At 41.7% G+C, this 19,178-nt stretch overlaps 1 protein-coding gene across 5 annotated transcripts in view; it reads right to left on the bottom strand.

The window, feature by feature from the left end:
* Positions 1–19,178, bottom strand: part of LOC104167182 (sodium- and chloride-dependent taurine transporter) — a 52,565-nt gene that overhangs the window by 10,062 nt on the left and 23,325 nt on the right. For 4 of the 5 annotated variants that reach the window (XM_009707361.1, XM_009707362.1, XM_009707366.1 and 1 more), the window contains 7 exons: positions 18,731–18,970; positions 18,003–18,137; positions 15,505–15,739; positions 9,408–9,540; positions 5,873–6,007; positions 3,830–3,933; positions 3,592–3,716 (listed from right to left, as the gene is read on the bottom strand). In XM_009707361.1, coding sequence (XP_009705663.1) covers positions 3,592–3,716; positions 3,830–3,933; positions 5,873–6,007; positions 9,408–9,540; positions 15,505–15,739; positions 18,003–18,137; positions 18,731–18,970 — 1,107 coding nt within the window. Of the gene's footprint in view, positions 1–3,591; positions 3,717–3,829; positions 3,934–5,872; positions 6,008–9,407; positions 9,541–15,504; positions 15,740–18,002; positions 18,138–18,730; positions 18,971–19,178 lie in introns of those variants that run through there. The other variant, XM_009707365.1, reaches the window with a different exon arrangement.

The following is a 19,178-nucleotide window of genomic DNA, read 5'->3' as shown; positions in this document are numbered from 1 at the left end:
GGAATGCCTGGCTCCTCTGCTTGTTTGCTTTAAGGAGCCTTGAAAACTGGCATTTTCCAGGATTTTGAAGTGGATTCAAGTAATTTTCAATGGGAAAAGAAATTTTTAAAAACTGCTGCAGTGCGGGGACAGAAATCTTATCTCTGATCTATACAGAAAAATCTCTAATGCTGCTCTTCCTACCTCCCACTTTTCCTTTCCAACAAGAAAGATGGAGAAAGAAGCAAGAGAAAGAGGTAAAAAAAAAGATGATTTTTTTTTCAAACTAAAGAAAACTTTAAGTCACTGAAAATATTTGAACAGAAATAAATACAAATTAGCCAACAATCGAGCAACTAATTTTATTTGAAATGAAACACAACTAAGATTTTAAACGACAGAAGATACCAAAAAATTGGTGAATGTCTCAAATTTTGGGGGCCTTTACTTTTCCCCCTCCTAATTCAGTGGATACAGTAGATCCTCCCTGACAAAGAACTGCTACCAGATAGCATTTGCAGCTGATCTGTGCAATTGATGAGACAGATGTAAAACTGCTCTCCTCAAAACTTCTGCAAGTCTGTATGCTTTGGCCAGTGAAACTGTCCTTGCACTGCGATACTGTCTAATACCAAGTGCCCTGAGCCCTGTGCTAGCTTTGATTTTCCTTTGAAACTAAGTGTTGAAATACAAAGAGAAAAGTCCATGTGAAAGAAAATGTTCCTGGCATCACCTCGACTGAACATAAATAATCTAAAAATTGTATTATTTAATTTGAAACTCTGTTGCTCTGAAGGGTGTTTTGCAAAAGTGAAGCACTTGTGGCTGCTATTAAGAGCTAATTAGGATTGCCACAATCCCAGCCCGCTCGCTGGCCGTTTGCCGACGAAGTGCTGCGGCACGGCTGGAGAGCACTAAGGAGGCAGAGACTGGGCAGGCATTAGGAGCCCCAAGGCACTACAGTCAGGCCTGCTTAATCAGAATTTGTTTGCAAATGGGATTTAAAAAAAAAAGGCAAATCTTGTGCTGTTTTAACATTACTACAAATTGCATGGGCACTAAAGTACTTCAGCGAGCCAGAGACACAGCACAGATTAGACAGGACTCACTATGGCTTTGTTGAGGCCCCACTGCTTTCCTCTCTCCCTTTAAAAGTATTTCTGAAAAAAATCATGCAACGTTTATTAAAAATTTGCTTTGACTGGAAAGTCAGAGGGGTCTAATTTAACTGTTGTGTAACCCTATTAAAGCCAGTGAAGGCCAGCAGCAGCGACCAGTGCTTTAAGCGGGAGCCACCCCTCGCTGACAAGTGTGTCCCGGGCACATTGCACCAAGGCTGAATTTGGCAGAGGCAAAAAATGTGGCCATGAGATTCTGCTGTCAGCACATTTGTTGATGTTCCCCTGGCTTGCAGGAGGGCAAACAAGAAAACAACTGGTGTCACGCATAGGGCAGGAGGGATTTAACTCGCTGGGCAGAGATGGAGGGGAGTATGAGGTCTTGGCCCCATGGACAATGACCTCTCCCCAGTACTACAGCCAACTGGCAGTGCCTCTGCTCACCTTTTTCCTGACCCAGGGGAGTGGTTCTGACTGTGCGTCATAAGAAACCAAAAAAGGCAAGGCCAAAAAAAGAGGTTCAAGTGCCTGCTGAATGTCTCTGTGCTGAGAAGTCAGCAGTAGGGCAGCAGCGGCAGCAAGTTTCCCCCACAGTCCCACACGGTTCCTCGATGCTCATCCCAGGGGGACTAAGTGGTCTCTAGTGGGTCTGCACTTGATCTCTGCTGAGAAAGGCAGTGAGGAAACCCATGGGAAGTGGTTTGGATAATTTTGGTAATATTTACTGTCAAGTAAAAACGTCCCTTAGGATTTAGGCAAAGACCAGCCAGCGATGATGGGCAACTCACTGAACAGTGACACAGTTGCAATTTCTGGCCATTAGCAACTAGGGCTGCATTTAAATAAAGTAGAAAACCTGAAGGGATTGACCACAAAATGTGCAAGACATTGAAAGCCAAGTTCTGAAGCTAGTTAGTGCCCTCATTGTCCCTATAGTAAGCTATAAAATCCCTCCTTTAAAAAAATGCTCTTTGAATTATTGAAAAAATGCTATGCAAACACTAAGTCTGTTAGTTAATTTGTATTTAAACATTACTTAACAATCCAATGTTACTATAGAATTGTTTAATTCTAAAAATGTCAAGCAACAGGAATATAGCTGCCCGTTTATCAGAGATTTAATAATAAAAACTAGAATAAATATTGACCAAATAAAAATCTAATGTGGAAATACTTAAAAATGCTACTCTTGGAATTGATCCACCCACATATTAAAAAAAAAAGGGGCTATTTATGATTCATTCAATAGGATTATTCCCTTTCTTCTTGTTTTCAAACAAAGCAATCAACCTCCAATCAAAATAAGCATTATGGCCAAGACCGTTAACTAATTGCACTTGCGAGAGGTATGCCAATTGCAGCCACCCAAGAATCCAGCAGTGCCACCAATGCCATCAGTTTTTCATTAGCCCTTGCGAAGTGAGATATTATTTTCTTAAAGACTCAACTCCCAGAGTCATGTGATTAGAAGATATATTGATTTTTTAATAGCATGTTTGCAGAGGAAAGCTTTCAAATACTATGCAGGTAGAAAATTGCTCAAAAAAATCAGAAAGAAATGCCAAAAGCACACTCAGGTGACATTGTTATTACTTGAATCTGCTTAGTTTTAAGGCTCATGGCTGTCCAGGCCTGACTCATTATTTTTGAATGGTAATTCCCATCTAATCTGGCTGTTCTATATGGAAACACATGGTTACATCTGCCCTCATGGACATAACATGCACAGAGGAAAAAAATGTCATCTGTTTTGTCTGAGATACGTTCACATGCTATGAGGATTTAGCCTTCTTCAGCTGCATGTGCGTAGCTGAACGTTAATGGGAAGACTTCTGAAATAAGGGAGGAACCTCAGTGTGCATCCAGTTTCAAAATGGACTTCTCACAGTTTTGTCAACCTCACCCTGAAGCTACAGAGGACAAATGCAGGATTGCAACAACTAGAGTTTCTGTGGATGAAATGGTCCACCGAACCCAAGAGATGGAGTTCTCCAACTTCTCTTGCCTTTCAGTGAGACTTGGGAATATACGCGTGTACGTCCCTTCAAAACGCCAAGGTAATATTCCCACTGCAGCACTGCACTGCGAGCAAGCAAAACTAAGCTATGAAAAATACATAAATACTGGCTATTTGCATTTGAATGAAAATAAAGGTAGTCTGAAAAGAAGGATGGAATAAATTCTCGAATCATGACATTCTGGACCCTAGATAATGGTGTGGTTATCTTAACGCTAATCTCAACTCAAATGGATTAGCACACTCTAGGAAATGTGTTCGCTGCCCTGTTAATCAAGACAGAGTAAACAATACAACCCCGGTTGACCCTCACTGCTCTAGATGAAGGCCCAAATCAACAATGTGCTTATTTTTCTGGAGATTATGGGAAATCTTGTTCTGTTTTTATTGCTTAGATGTTAGCTGATTGAGTCTGCAGAACTTTGCTCACACGCTAGGCGGCAGTGCCCACCACCACTGCCACCAATACCATCGTACCTGACTCTGCCACATCAGCAATGTTCACCCCTTGCTCTTGTGCCATGAAGCCCAGGACGGAAAAAATTGCGAAGCCAGACACAAAACTGGTACCACTGTTCAGGCATCCCAGCAGCAAACAGTCCCTAAGTCACACATATGTCATGGAGCAAGTTAATTAAAAAAAAATTAACCCATTGTCCCTACTTTATTTACATCATTTAGCTAAAACACTAAACCCCCTTGGATGGAAACTTGCCTATAGCAGTTGTATTTGTACTTGTTGTAGCTCCCCAGGGAAGTCATCGCTCCTAAGCAGATTGCATATGAGAAGAAGATTTGTGTCCCTGCATCTATCCAGACCTAAAGGAAAAGATGGAAAGACTGTTATTACCGGCATTGTTGCATTGCAACACTCAACGCAAACATGCAATTCAAACTATGCAAAACCAACAAAATAATTGCTTCCATTGAGGGTGATAGCTAAAGGATCAGGGAGAGAGGTAAAGAGAACATCACATTTGCAAGTTTGGCTTTTATAGGAAAAAGAAAATTGTTAGCATCATAGCCCACAAGAACATAATCTCTACAACAATTCCTGAATACCCTCCCCAGAGATGCTCAGTATTTCTTGTTTTTTAGTCATTCAGCTGATCCTTCCTGTTGGCGCAACAATAAACTTGTTTCAGTGCAATAGGAAATGCAAACGTATTTATAACATTGCTCATTTCTGTTGTAACTCATTTCAGTTAGAATCAGCCGACAGTCACTAAACTGAGGATGTGAAAAGCTTGAGAAACCAGTCTGTGTATTTGGTTGGTTTATTTTTCTAGATTTCTGGTTGTTTTTGTACCTGTTCAAATGCAAGATAAAAAGCCATAGGGGTGGGGGGAAAACAAGCAAAGTACAATGCACTTTATAAGATATGTATCTGATCTTGGTCTCATGATTCTTTCTCCTGATTACATTAAAAAAACATATATAGAGTGAAATAACAGTACACTATCAACTGCTCAGTTAGTAAATATATAGCAAGCTATCAAAATGCATCCACTGAATCCCATCTGTTCTCTTCTGCCTGCTAATGCAACTCTGCTCACACCAGTAGAAACCACCAAGGAGTCCGAGTAAGTGGGAATTAAGACTGTAGACCATTACCTCCTCCCTCCCACCACCGCTTTCCAGCACCTTGCTGAGTGGTGTCTCCTTGGAGATGACGCTTTTGCTAGACCGTGGGAGGGGGCCTGCCAGCTCGCATGAATCTCTTCTATATTATTGGTTGATGCTCTGGGCTTAGAGCTAATAGTAGATCATAAAAATGATAGAGTCCCATAAAAGAAGATTCATTCATAAAACATGTCTCTTGAGAAGAGGGTGTCTTGTATAAAGAGGGTAAGACTAGAGAATGAACCACGTTTCCACAATGTTTCTTTCAATTACACTTTTCCTACTTCAGTTATTTAGCTATCACTGGAGTTTTGTTTTAACCAAATACTCATTAAAAAGAAATCGCAAAGACAGATGTTATTCCCTCTCACTATGACTAGCATTTTGTTATTTTCAAAGATCCTTTGTTTTCTTTTCTTTGGGGGGGGTGGGGTGTACTGCATTTTTTTTTTTTATTTCTTACGTGATCAGTACTGCCTGAAACAATGCTGGTTTGCTCAAATGTCACATATTTGCACTCTGTGAGCACAGACAGGAATCTTTATCTAATCATAGCCTATACAGAAAGAGTAAGCTTAGCTCCCACTAGCCAGGGCTAAGCGAATGGTAGTTCCTGTACCTCAGAAAGCATTTTTCTCCACCTTTGCATGGGTTTTCATTCTTCTATTATTTCATCCACTTCTTTCCCAATCTCCTCCTACTGGGCAGCGGGAGCTAAGTGACACCGGTACTCACAGTTGTTGGTTGTTGCTCCATCTGTGAAGCTCATATGTCTCTCCTTTGAAACTAAAGACTAGCCTCATTAAAAAAATGCATCTCCCTTACCTTACCAACAAGAAAGCTGAGATTGTATAACGGGACAGAGTCTACAGCCTCAGAGTCCTTTGACACAAAAAAAAAAAATACACACGCATACACACACATACATACACATGGAAAGATGCATTAATACATATAACAGTTACCTTCTCAAGCAGATCTCTGGAAAACATAATCCAGCATTAATGTTCATGCTATATTTGGACCTCTAAAGACCATGGAAAAAAAAATCTATTGCCAGTACATCACCATCATCACCCTCCACCATCCCCCTTTGTATAGGAAATCATCCCGCTCCCCACTCCTGGTTCTGTACCTGTGGGTCAGCTAACCGTGAGATATCAGGATAAAGATAAAACTTGATGCCTTCTGCAGCTCCAGGCAGGGTCACACCACGGATGAGCAGAACAAGAAGCATGATGAATGGGAACGTGGCAGTGATGTACACTACCTGGTAATAAAAAAACAAACCCAGAAAAGTATGTTTACTCTGTGGCAGTCAATGCTACACCTCCAGACTCAAGAGAGATCTAATGATGGGAATTCAAAGCCCTCTCGTACCTAAAAAGGACTCAACCTAAGTTTCTGTGTCTACTTTTAGTTTAATGGTCTTTACCACCTTATTGCTTTAGGCCTGGAGGCAATGTAGGTTCATTAATCCCTCCTGAACCTCCCAGACAGTGGTCATGTCACTCAGGCAGAGAACTTGGAGGATTTTATACAACTCATGACTTTCATTAGAAATTCTGCCTTTGCCCTGTTTGTCCTCCTCACATGACAAGTGCACCTCTGCCAGGGAAGCTGAAGAGATTTCCTCACTGAGGGCGCCTGAAGCATTACCTCATTTTTTATTTGAACTTAAAAACTGCAAACCATTTCGCAAGCTCTCTCGATACATCTGACCTTGCTGTGCAGCCTCATTGCTGCTCCTACAGGCAATTTCAGGAGGCATTTCTGTCAGAAGTGAAGATAATCTGGTCTGTGCTCCCATGTCTCCCTTCCCATCACCCTGAACGCATGAAGCCCTTCAGGTTGGCATCAGCCTCAACAGTGGTAATTTCCAGTCCCATAACTTCATTCTTGCCCTTACTGCCTATTCAGCAACATCATTATTGGAAACTAAAGCTCTATTCATCCAGTTTTGAGAATATGTCTTCATTATCTTTAACCTCTGTTCCCACTCTCTTTGAATAACAGCCTACTTCTTCTCTTCTTGTTATCTTCTCATTCATTTGATGAAAGAGCCCTTTGCTTTAATCTCCAGCGCGAGGGTTAATTGAGCTAGTGTTTAGACAGTTCTATCTTTAGACCCACACTTTTTGACCCCTAACATTTTGTTTTCTTTGCTCATCAGTGCTTTATCTCATTTTTTATATAACCGCTGTGCTACAGTCAAGAATCACTACTGCCCAAGAAAGGGCATTTTTCATGGAGTCAGATGATTCCCCCAGGTAATTACAATTTGCTGCCATGAGTTAAAATGTATTTTTATTTTCCAGAAATTGTTTAACTACAGCAAAGCTCCCGGGATGCACCATTTTTCTTCTTAAGTGTGTCCTCCGAGAATAACGAGAACTCAAAGCCTGCATTGCCATAATAATTCACAGAGCTGGACTGATTTCATAAAATGAAAGGAAATCTTTTGATACACATCCTTTTTAATTCTCTCCTTGAATCTTCTGTATGTTTTCCACTGACAAATAATATATATTACACATTAGCCCAGTTTCACCAAAACCAGAACGATAAAAGGGGGATTTCTGTGCTTTCTAAATTTTTTTAATATCAGCCAGGCCTATGAAAAATCAAAGTTTTCTTACCAAAAAATATATGCCTTGATGTACTTGCAGGAACTGAGTAAATGACACTCAGAAAACGGCCTTTGCACTGCAGGTAAGGATTCTCTCGTAATGCTGGAGGAATTTTTAAGATCAAGCACATTATCCAAAGTATTAGCACAACTATTATTTTTCCTCATGATTTCATGTTTATTTGTCCAATACGCTAATATGAGATTTAAAAACTACGTCTTTTTTTTTTTTTTCCTGCTCTCCAAAGAGCCATTAACACGCTGGAAAGCAGGGAAGTGCTATAAACAACCATCTACTAAAGTAAACTAGACTTCTCAAATAATGCAAGTCCTCCATTAGAGTTTACAGTTTACTTTTGTTTGACCTCAAAGTTAATGGAGTCAACCGGAGACTTTCCAATGGTTTTGTTGGGCTTTGGCTCTACACCCGCACGAGCTCAGACGCTGCGGAGAGGAGGCAGTGAACTCCTACCATCCGCCTTGTCTTAGAAATGAGACCATTTTGCTGGATTTCCAGAAAACACAAATTTTTAGATAACTGATTTTAACAGATGTATTTTCAATCTGCTACCTTCACAGGGGCTTGAAATAGCGTACCATAGGGAGCTTGGAAAAATCTCAGTGCTACTGTAACCTTTACCGAGCAGACACCAGGCTCCCCAAAGGTACTGCAGAAATGTGCCCTTCCACTCGGCTACCGCGGGAGATTTATTGCGTTCACCTTTACTATAAAATTTACACAATCACCTCATCGGGTCACATCAATCAGAGGGAACAGAGAAGCAAACATTTCTGTCAATGTATACTTTAGAGGTGTGGAACCTGTTCGTTGGGGCAAAGCTGGCGGGAATCCAGGGTAAGGCACCAGCATGATTTTAATGAGGCTCCATGATAAAAATCACAGAAATCATGACAGAAACGACAGTAAAGCAAGTAGTTTAGTCAAGAGTGCAACTAAAGAGGTCTGGTTTCCTACAGAGTTTTGTCTCCTGGTTGATTCTGCAGTGTATAACAAGGTAACACTGCTAAACGATGCTTTTTCTGCACTTAAGGCATTTGCAATTGCTCACTCCTCCTGACTTCTCTGCAGGCTGATATAAGATGGGTTCACGTTGTGGTCTTTTTCTCAGGTGAGACACTAACAGGGACACTCCCTTCCACCTAGCTGACAAGAAACATGTGGGAACTTAGTATTTTCAGACCCCTCTACTTCTCTTAGGCTTATCTGAAATGTTGCTTCAACCTATGGGTTTGAAAGCTAAGAGCCACACAGAAGCAATGGTTTCAAAAGCCTTTTCTCAGGAAAACAGGTCTAAACCCACTATTGTATGCAAGGGGCAATAAAATCATGCTTCACGTTGTTAAGTGATTGGTCAAGATTTGCTGCAATTTGCTTCTTGCACTGGAGTAGGATGAAGTTCAGGAATGATTTAGCTGTTATCCTTTAGAGAAAAACATGATTCTGAAGTGCACATGACGAGGCTAAAACAACAAACTATCCAGGATCTCTGTTAAGGAGAGTGCTTATAAATGAGTACCTAACTTTACTCTTCTGCGTCTACACAGACCTCTTCTCTAAGTGAGTGGCATTTCAAAAATGCTATGCATCCACCAGTTTCCACTGACTTAAAACATCCCTACCACAGTTATGTTAACATCCACACCACTGCACTGAGAATGAACTTGGCTGCTGTGAGAGCATGGACAGGGGGTGCAGAGCACCACACATCACAAGCCTAAGATCTTCTACGCTCATGACATGCATCAGTGGGACGCTCATCCTCAGAGAGACAAAGTGATACTCAAACTGTGCTTTTATCTGCTTCTTGATGCCATTCCAGTAATGGCTACTTGACTCATAGGCATTTTGGGCACTGGCAATGACTTTCCAAAGTCAGCTGAATCTGAATCCCTCTTTAATTTAGTGCAAAAATACGTATTATTTTCCAGGAAATGGTGAGTATCTTTAAGAACAGCATTACTTAGTATTCTTAACATCTGCTAACTACAATGATTATAAAAAGGGTAAAAAGGTACTTACTTTCCCAGTGGATTTGACTCCTTTCCAAATGCAGAAGAAACATATCACCCAGACGAGGAGAAGACACAGTGCTAGATCCCACTTGATAATACCAATATCTTCAATTCCAGAGGACAAGCTCAGTACATTGCGCCTGAATATTTGAAAGGAAACAAAATAAGAGGAGCTCAGTTGATGCGAATCTAGTTGTGATGGCTGAGAGCATACGATGGTGTGTAGGGAAGCAGATGCATGGGCAGATCCCTGACTTTTGAATGCTGCTTGCTAAGTCAGCAAGGCTTACGTGAGCAAAGCTGAGCTTTGCAGCCCCACATCTTCCCTAGGTCTGTGGTACTGTTTTGTTCAATATACTGCACAGCATTCCATTTTAAGCTGTTTTTAGCAGTCCGTGATCACCTCAATGAGAGGTAAGAAAGTATGCTCAAAGCCCTGCGGCTTTCACATTTGCTCCCTTGAAGATGCAAGACTGACTCGCCCCAGCATCACCACAAACCCTGGCTCTGAAGCCCTGCGGCAGCATTGCACATGGTATCTCCATCATGGGCACTTGCAATTGGCCTGCAACCATGTGTTTCTCCTCCTTTTCAGTTCACGAGCAAGACTGTTGCAAAGAAGAAAGGGAAAAGGAATGCAGGGAACTGTCACGCCGCACGGCTTTGCAGGGTGAAGGCTGGAGCCATTATCCGTTCTCCCCCCGCGGCCCCTGGACACAAACACTGCCTGGGCACGCCGCCGCCGGCCCTCAGCACCGCCACTACCAGGGTCTTGTTTAGCTAACGCCAGATATTTGGTAAACTTTATTCTGTCACTTAGGTTAATAAATAAAAAGAAATTCCTAAGCTGGGTCTTAAGGGAGAAATATCTGACCATCAAAATACTCCGATCCTGAGGGGAAAAATTCATTAAGGCTTCTCTCCTTTAGTAATTGCCATGGGTCATCCTTAAATACTGATTTAAATCTATTTTGTTAATTACATGCAACATACACTGTCCTCACACACTGGACAGACCTTGTCATAGGTGATAATTACTTCATTTGTCAAATACGTATGAAAGAACAAACTGTTTCGTACTGTTCACTTAGCTAAAACTCCTCTGCACATGAACCTACTAAACTCTGAAGAGTTTCTGCAAGGTTTTTTTAAGTCAAGAAATTTGACCTCAATTACAACAGAAATGCCTTGCCCCAAGACTAGAGAAATGAACTTGCTACCTAACAAATTGTTAATTAAATTTTATTTTCAGACAGCTATAAAAATCAGCCACTTTTCTTCACCTAGGTCGTGGAGAGCAGAGACGACAGCAGTCTGGGGTGCTGTACTGGGGTCAGGCCCTCCAATGTGGCGTGTGCAGCTTTGCATGTGGATCCAGTACAAGACAAACCACTGCGTTTTGTTTTTCCCCTAAACTAATTAAACTTTTTTTTTTTGCTATTACCATGGAAATAATAGCGAATGAAGTCACCAATAGAAAGTTTGCAATTAGTTTTTGGAAAAAAACCCTGGATCGACCAGTTTAATAGGACTAAAAGCCTCACCCATCTGTTTTTGCGTCTCTGCGTGCCAAATTCACTTGGATTACCTGTGTGAATGTGTTCTCACTCCAAGTGCTTTATTCTCTTCGAACGTGCATGTATTTTGTTATGGAAAAGGACTAATGGCACCAGACAGGGTAAGTCTGCCCTAATCAGCACAGCTATTCAACAGTTACGAGAAACCCCTTGGTAATGAATATTTGGCATAAGGTTGCAGTACTGGTTCACCTGAACCTAAAGAAACCAGGGAAAAACCTGCTGTGCATATACAAAAGAAGAAAATACATTTATAAGATGACAAAGTTCAGCTGCAACCTTCTGTGGCTTTTTAAACAATAAATGGCAATTTTCCAATCTAAGGGGCAGTTCATACTAAAAAGGCAAGCTATAGAGCTAGCTCTCAGGAAGCCATGAATAATTAACTGCAAACGGGTTTTGGAATAGGGAGCTCTATTAATGCATTCAGCTAAAACTTCTTTGCTTTTTATTAGGGAATTAAACACAAGTGGTCATCTCACCTAGAGTTTGCCCCAGCAATCCTTTCGAGCTTTTTTGGAGGGAACCCCAGTGGGTTACTGAGAGCCAGATACGTTACCTTTCTGTGCCAAGGCAGCAAGCGCACTAAGTGACGTGCTGGCTTTCTCTGTCCTGGGTTATCTTGTCTCACAAAGTCTGACTACCTCAAGAAATCTGCTCAGAATTACCAGGGGAGCCTCAGTGTTAAAACTGTTTCATGAAATCTAACCCAATGTATTTTTGCAGCAGAAACACTCAACCTGGATTTGTGACACACTGAAAATTCAAGTTCAGGCAGGAGCATGAGCTGGGCTATACTGATAGCTCTTCAATTTTGTTATGCAACCCGTTGTTGCTTAGGTTCAGCCAAGCCAACTCAACTAACTTCATGCCATTTATGCATGAAGTTGTTACTAATTCTAATTTATAATCTTGATGCTGTCATTAACTGTCACTCATATATAATCAATGGGACAACAGACTGAGGCTGAATTTGTTGTAAACATGATTTCTTGAACCTTGTTCATACACTAATATGTTCCAGTGATGTGCAATACGGCAATGTAATAGGAGAACATAAACAAAACAAACAAAAATAAAATGAGGAGAGTTATGCAATCCTTAAAGGATATTCCAGCTCGTTAATCAAGCGAATGCAGACAGGACCTTTTATAGCAGGAAAGGCGAAGCACCCTTTCGTGTTGGATGGGCAAGAATAACTATCACTTAGGCAGTTGTACCAGAAGACTATTAGAAGGAGAATATGAAACAATTTTTAAAACTCTCTAGTTTTCCCCCAAAGGCAGAGATCCAGCTGCCCTAGATTTTGTTTAGTTTTTGTGTTGCTCCCTTTGGGATTACATGCCATTAGCATGTGATGGTCTTTCTTGGGATTTGGATGAATAAAGTCTGCTGATTACCAAATATTTATAAACACTTGGCCAGCACCAGACAATCGGAGGTTTTGTTCAACCATAATTACCCCATAACACTTATCCCTTATGTATTAATACGTGTGTAAGCCTTGAAGGTTTTGGACTTCAAAATAAAATCTTCAGAAATAAGACCTGAAGCATGTGATACCAAGAGGTAAGTCTCCTGACACAAAGCCAGATTTGCTTAACCCCCTTTTATTGCTGCTCAAGCAAGCATGTGATTTGTACAGAACATTAATTCAAATGAACTGAAATGTCAGGCTGTACTATATGTCCAGCCAGGCTGAGAAGGACACGTGTTATTCAACACGAAGAGGTTAATGCATCTGTGTGGTCAATTATATCTGGGCAGCATTAGTTTTACAAAGCAATACTGTTGAGGACACTACATAAACGTCCCACAATAAAAATGGCATTGGGTTTCAGAAACCAAATACTCGCAAACCCCTGAATTAAACTGGAATTAATTGTGCCATAAAGCAGATGGATATCTTCAGTTAAAGACTATTTATTGACCTGTCCTTTTGATGATATAGCTGGCTGGCAGCTGGCATTGACTATGATGGTAAAGTACCTGAAAGTTCTTCAAATTATTTTTAGTTTCAGAACTGTAAAGAATAGTAGCATGGCTGGGGAAAACTGGGGATACTAAATGCCTGCACCATGTAAAAGCTATGCTACTTTAACTACAACAGTGCTGCATGATCTCTGTCCTTACTTTAAGACACCAATAGCTGTTTATGCAGAGAGAACAGCTATTTTTAATACTTCTGAAAGTGCCGAGTCCCGAAGGCAGCTTGCTCTGTTAGTTTCACTCATGATGAAACAGTGAGCTATGGACAGTATGTCTGTATTAGTAGGATCATGGAGCCAAACTCCTCCCTAGCACGACACCAGGGAAGAGTTCAGTTCACGATGTTTAAAACTGTTATTTGAGGACAAAAGTTAAAGTGGCTGCAAAATGCAAGGAGAGTCACCTCCACGAGCACTAATCGCTGAGTAACCTTTGCTCTGGCTGTGCTACAGAAACAGTGAGGGCAAGATGGAGGGAAGAGGGAAGTGCCGTGAGGCTCAAGGATTTCTCCTCCAGCCTTGGGCACCTCTAGCCTGACTGCATCTCTTAGGGTGTGTCTACATGAGAATTTGGTTCAGCTTGCAGCAGAGTTTTGAGGACAAAAACTTGGTTTCTTTCAGAGGACACTCATCTAAAAGCTCCACCCCTAACGTGCTCCCATGGGGACATCGTTCCCCCAAACTGCGGACAGGCTGCCCTGCCGTAAGGCCCTTCACCACACAGTGCCTGCTGCATCATTATCCACGGAAAAGCTCTGGTGTCCCCTGAGGTCCTGGAGCCCCTACTCTTTCTTTTACAACCATTTTTCCCACTCCCAGCCCTATTTCCTTCTGTTATGGTATCTTCAGTTTCCTGAAGTGGACATGCCACCTGGGGCCTCAGGGAGACAACTTGGCCCATAAATCTGTGCATTACAGGAGTAGAAGCTTCTGGAGCAGCAGGACAACCCCATGGCCACATCAGGAGGTTGCTAAGCTCATGGCTGTTCCCAGGTACAAGAGGACCTGTAAGCACAATTACTGCACAAATTTTGACGATGAACACAGTGCTTTTGAAGTCCTGGGAGAGTAACTCTATTTTAGGGGCAGCACTATGGACCCATGCTTCTTAGGGAGGCCTTGAGGAGACCTTTGAACATCCTACCAAGCCCGCCACTCTTTTGGATTCAAGGCCTGCAGTCCCAAAGTCACTGTGGGAGAGTCCAAAGGAGTGAGTTGCTTCTCCTTCTACTGCAACTTGCCTCTAAGTTCCCTTAAAATATCCAAAGGTACAATTTAACAAACTTTTTCCAACTCCCTCCATATGTACAAGGGAGGAAGTCACCTGGGAAAGTATCTGTCACTCAACATGGAAACGCAGTGCTGACAGCACAGTGAAGACGACGGCTCTTACAGCCTGCACTCTGTCTTTCACACTGGTCACCGCTGCCTTTTGACAAACTGCTCATCCAAGATCCAATCTGCCCTTTGTATTTTGGCTCTTGTGTTACAAATTTTACTACAGTTCATAAGGTTATTTTTTCTAAACCTAATGCATGCCAAATATCTTCAGCATGAACATCATTCCGGCTGGGGCTATTGGCTGACACTTCTTTTTAAAAACACAGAAGTAGGCACAAGTTGATCAGGGACCAAACTGGACTTTAAACACGCTGAAAAAGCCAAGCTGGGTCAGAAATTAATTCTAGCCTTAAGCGACCATCTGAGCAAGCAAAACCAAAAAATTCTTCCTAAGCTATTTGTAGATCCTTTGAATTTAAGTTTCCCTATTTTTTCCTCTGCTGCTATATTTTGACGCCTATATAAACACACAGAGATTTGAGCTCATGCCTGTTCAGAAATCAGGTTGTGCAATACAATTTAAAACTTGAAAAATAAGAGGGAAATGGGAATAAGAAGCTTAGGTCTGATGAAAGCCAGGCATCTGGCAAAACAGAGTCTCCTCAGAGACTGCAGAGAAAAATGGCATAACAAAGATGACCTGAGAAACTTACAGTATAGGACAATGTTCACCACCTCTGTCAGTTTTATTGCTGGGGTCAATGCCTTGCATCGTTGTCAGACTGATAAGAGACGTGTTATAGCTTCACAAAGTGTACTGCAAATGCTAACAGCTGGGAAAAAGCAAGAGGCAACCACAAAGGCGGTCATTTGTCACTGTTTCCATTGGAAATTCCTGCTATTAGGGCGTCTGAAGTGACTTGTTTCTGTTCTCATGCTGCATTCAGAGAATCCCAACCAAGAAGGAAACAAGTTTTCTTCCAAATCAGAAGCTGCACTGGGCTTTTAGGGTTCCCTATACACTCCAGGATGAATGCAGTTATACATCTAACGCCTTCCCCCACCGCTCCCAGACTTATCAGTCTGTCTCAAGATGGGCAAGAACCAGTAGCAAACACCAGTCAAACAACTGACACCTAGAGCAATTTTCTTTTCCTATCTATCTAACATTCCCCATCGAGCTTCCATAAAATCTCAGGCCTGACCTCTGGCATGCCACCGAAGTGCCCCAAAGACACCATGAAGAGGGTGTACTTACTCCCAAAACTCTGTGACTGGAGAGGTGAAGTTAGTGGCATTCAGTGATATCCAGAGTGTTTTGTTCTTCCTGAGAGTGTCTTCCACGCAGGTTGGCGTGTTCCACTTCTGGTGGCAGTGTGCCCATGGCAGGACGCTCTGGAACGACTGGAACAGGTAGTAGAGTCCCCAGGCCAGGATCACGATGTAGTACACGTTCAGAAGGGACACAATCACTATGGAAGCATAACCAATTCCTGGCAAGAGGGGGGAGAGAAAAGAAATACGTGCAGATGTGACAGCTGCTTCTTGCTAGGGTGCCTTGTGATCTCATGGAGCTGGTGCTATTCCCACTGCATCGTGGACTTGTATCCTGCTCTACTGCACTGCTGATGGAAACTCAACTCAGCTCAACTCAATCACACGTAAGCACAGACCTGTCACCATCTCTGACTAGCACTGACACTCAGGGCTGAGCTTCTGGCTATGGTTTGCTGGAGGGGAGGTCTGCAGGACGTCTACCCAATTTAACACTAACCCAGCTATTTCAGGTTTTAGTAGGAGGAAGTCAAGGCATCGTGCTTCACTTATTTGGGAGCTACACCATCTCACTTCTTAGGTACCTATGTGGGCAACCTCATTCTCACCACACTGTTCCCCAAGCCAGCTTCCTTGGAGGCAGCTCGGCTGGGCAGCCCCTGCACCACTCATATTTATTGACTGATATGGCTCAGCCTCTGTGGAAAAAAAAAAAAGACAGTTCTTGAATGAGTTAAAAAGGAAAATTTCAAAGCTATCAGCGTGAAAGCTGCTGTTTCTGCCCCAATTTCACTTGGGCAAAGGAAGCATGATATTTGTAGCTGTTATGGTTAATTAGATCAATGTTTAACTCTGCGATCAATATTTGACAATAAAATTTTTTCTGTTTGTTTTTAAAAGCAGGGTCATGGGCAGATAAGGACGAGTCCTACACAAGTTCAGGAGGCAGAGGCTTTCATTAAATACAACAGTTCTCCTGAGTCTGGTATCTCTCTCTTAGCTTGGCAGTTTAGTTCCACCAGCAGATTCATACTACATCTTAGGTCAGAACCAGTCACTATTTTTTAAAATACAAAATGAAAGGACTCTGAAAAGTCCCCTTTACCGAAAAGCTTTTAGCTCCAAAAAGCTTACAAAGTTTGTCATTTAGGAATAACAGGGGAAAAAAGAGATTTCCTTTAAAAACTTAGAGCAGTCTCTTACAAGAGGATGAAAAGCCTGTGAGGTTGCCTTTAACATCACTGAAGGCCACCCCAGCACCTGGGATAACTGCCTTATATTTTACAGTTTCAAACCTTATTGCAGCAGGAGTCTTTACCACCAGAGATTATTTTTGTGCCAGGTGAAAACAAGCAGAGCAAGTGCTATTTATTCTGTACAGCTGCATTTCATTCAGGCTATACAGCTAGTCACATTATTAGAGCTACAATTTCTCTTTATGGATGCCTGGGAGATTGCTGTTTAAACAAGGAACATTCCTTCCTCCTCCTCAAAAAAGAAAAAGGTTTCAGAAAAGTTGGAGGAGGAGGAAGAAAATAGAGCTAAACCAGCACAATTATGTCAACTTCAGCAGTGTTCTGAGTGTCAGGTGGGAGTGTAAGCCATGGAGAAAGCCCTTACTTCTGCTTTGGGTGACATAAGGGGAGGGGGATGCTTGGAAGAGCAAAAGTGGCAGAGCTAGATTACTTCTGCTTTGGGTGACATAAGGGGAGGGGGATGCTTGGAAGAGCAAAAGTGGCAGAGCTCTTTCCAAAAGGGATTTGAAGAGTGCTGCTCTGTTTAGTGTAATTATTCCAAATGATTCTGCTTGTGCTGTCAGGCTGTAAAGGGCAATCTACAGACAAGATAGGCATCCTTGGTAATTTCTTCTAACCTGTCTTTCATTTTTCATTCTAATTAACTTTCAGAGCAGCATTCATACAATTTCTGTGAGCGATGAGTGATTCTTCATTTGCTGGCAAAGGCCCTTCAATAACATCAGACCAACATGCCTGCTTGCCAGGACCTGCTCCGTTACGATAAAAGTCCCACTCCTGAATCCTACCAAAAAAATGCTGTCCAGGTTTTGGCTGTATCAGTAACAGAGGGATGATGCCAATGATAAGCTTTCACATGGCGGAGGGATTTTGATTTCCAGATCAGGATAATATTTTGAAGACGCTTTCACTAAGGCCATCCAGCCTTCCAAAACACCACCTTCTCCGATACCTGTGAACAAAATGTGCAATTGCCTTTTTAAGGCATAATATGCAATTTCTTTCTTGCTTATTGGCAGTTCTGCCAGTTAACATGATGATAGCATCAAAATCAATATCTTACTTTGTCCTTCAGCCTTTCTGACTTCTACCTTTCCAGGAACCAATATCATACCCTCAATTACTACAGCAAATAGCTGAATTAATGGACATGAAGGGAATAGTGTTGCTGCATATGGTTTACAGAAGTGTCTGTAAGCAGTAAAGCACAACAAGATGTACTAACCAGTGAAAATAGGGCAGATCTTTTCCCAGCATGTAATTCCACCTTCAGAGGTATACTGTCCTAGCACCACCTCCAGGAAAAACACGGGAAGACCTCCCCCAAACAGGAAAATGAAATAAGGTATAAGAAATGCACCTGTTGAGAAAATATAATAGTACAAAATTGAGACAAAGTGAGTGAACTTCCACAAGATCATTTAAAAAGTGGTAACAGGCATATATAAACAAAGAAACATATTTGATACTTTAATATCAGTATACAATAATCTTATTCTGGGGTATTTTTGCTCATAGTCTCTGCAAGAGGAATGGCTATATACAACTGGAAAGGGCATTTTCTTACCTTTTTAAAGTGAAAATCTGCAATAACAATGGGGTTAGGTACACAAGAGTTGCACATGGCTCAGAACGCTCTTATTCTGAAATCCACTGGTCTGAAATCCTACTGGTCTATGTTAATAGCGTATCTTTTGGTTAAAACTCAGACTCAATGGTAGCAGAAGTAAAAAAGCAGAAAACGTTCAGTAGTATAAAATTTTAAATTGCTGTTGTTTTTCCTTAATTAAGTTTTAACAAAAACTGTAAAGTAATAAAACAATCTCTCCTAAAGACTGGTGAAGAAGGCAGAAAACAGATGTGCGAACTCTTTTTAAAAATTGGATGAAGGTACTGAAAAATATTAAGCATAAGGCAGACAGATTGATTCATGAGAATGAAATAAATACTCACCTCCGCCATTTTTGTAGCAGAGATACGGAAATCGCCAGACATTGCCTAAACCAATAAATCCACCAGCCACGGACAGCAGAAAGTCAATCTTGCTCGCCCACTTCTCCCGCTGGGGTGGTTTTCCTTCTGCTTCATCCTCAGGCCGTGTCCCCGGGCTCTTGCCGGGGGAAGGTTTGAGGATGTCCTTGTGGAAATCTTTCAAGCACTGAAGCTTTTCCTTTGTTGCCATATTTCTGCTCTCTACATAGAGAAAAAAAAAACAAACCCTGGATTTATTAAACAGTCTTTACTGGTATACCTCTCTAACACTGCAAGAACTGTTTAACCAAACTCATTCCATAAAAACCAGTGCTGTTTATCAAGCTGAGATACAAAAATACATCTGCTGCCTTCACTGACCGGGAGAGAAAAAACCACCCCAGACTCTGCGGTCACCTCTTTGCGGCCA

The sequence above is a fragment of the Cariama cristata genome, unplaced genomic scaffold (assembly GCF_000690535.1).
Source record: "Cariama cristata isolate BGI_N322 unplaced genomic scaffold, ASM69053v1 scaffold989, whole genome shotgun sequence".
Classification (NCBI taxonomy): domain Eukaryota; kingdom Metazoa; phylum Chordata; class Aves; order Cariamiformes; family Cariamidae; genus Cariama; species Cariama cristata.
The sequence above is the reverse complement of the archived record's forward strand: the minus strand, read 5'-3'. Positions and strand labels throughout refer to the sequence as shown.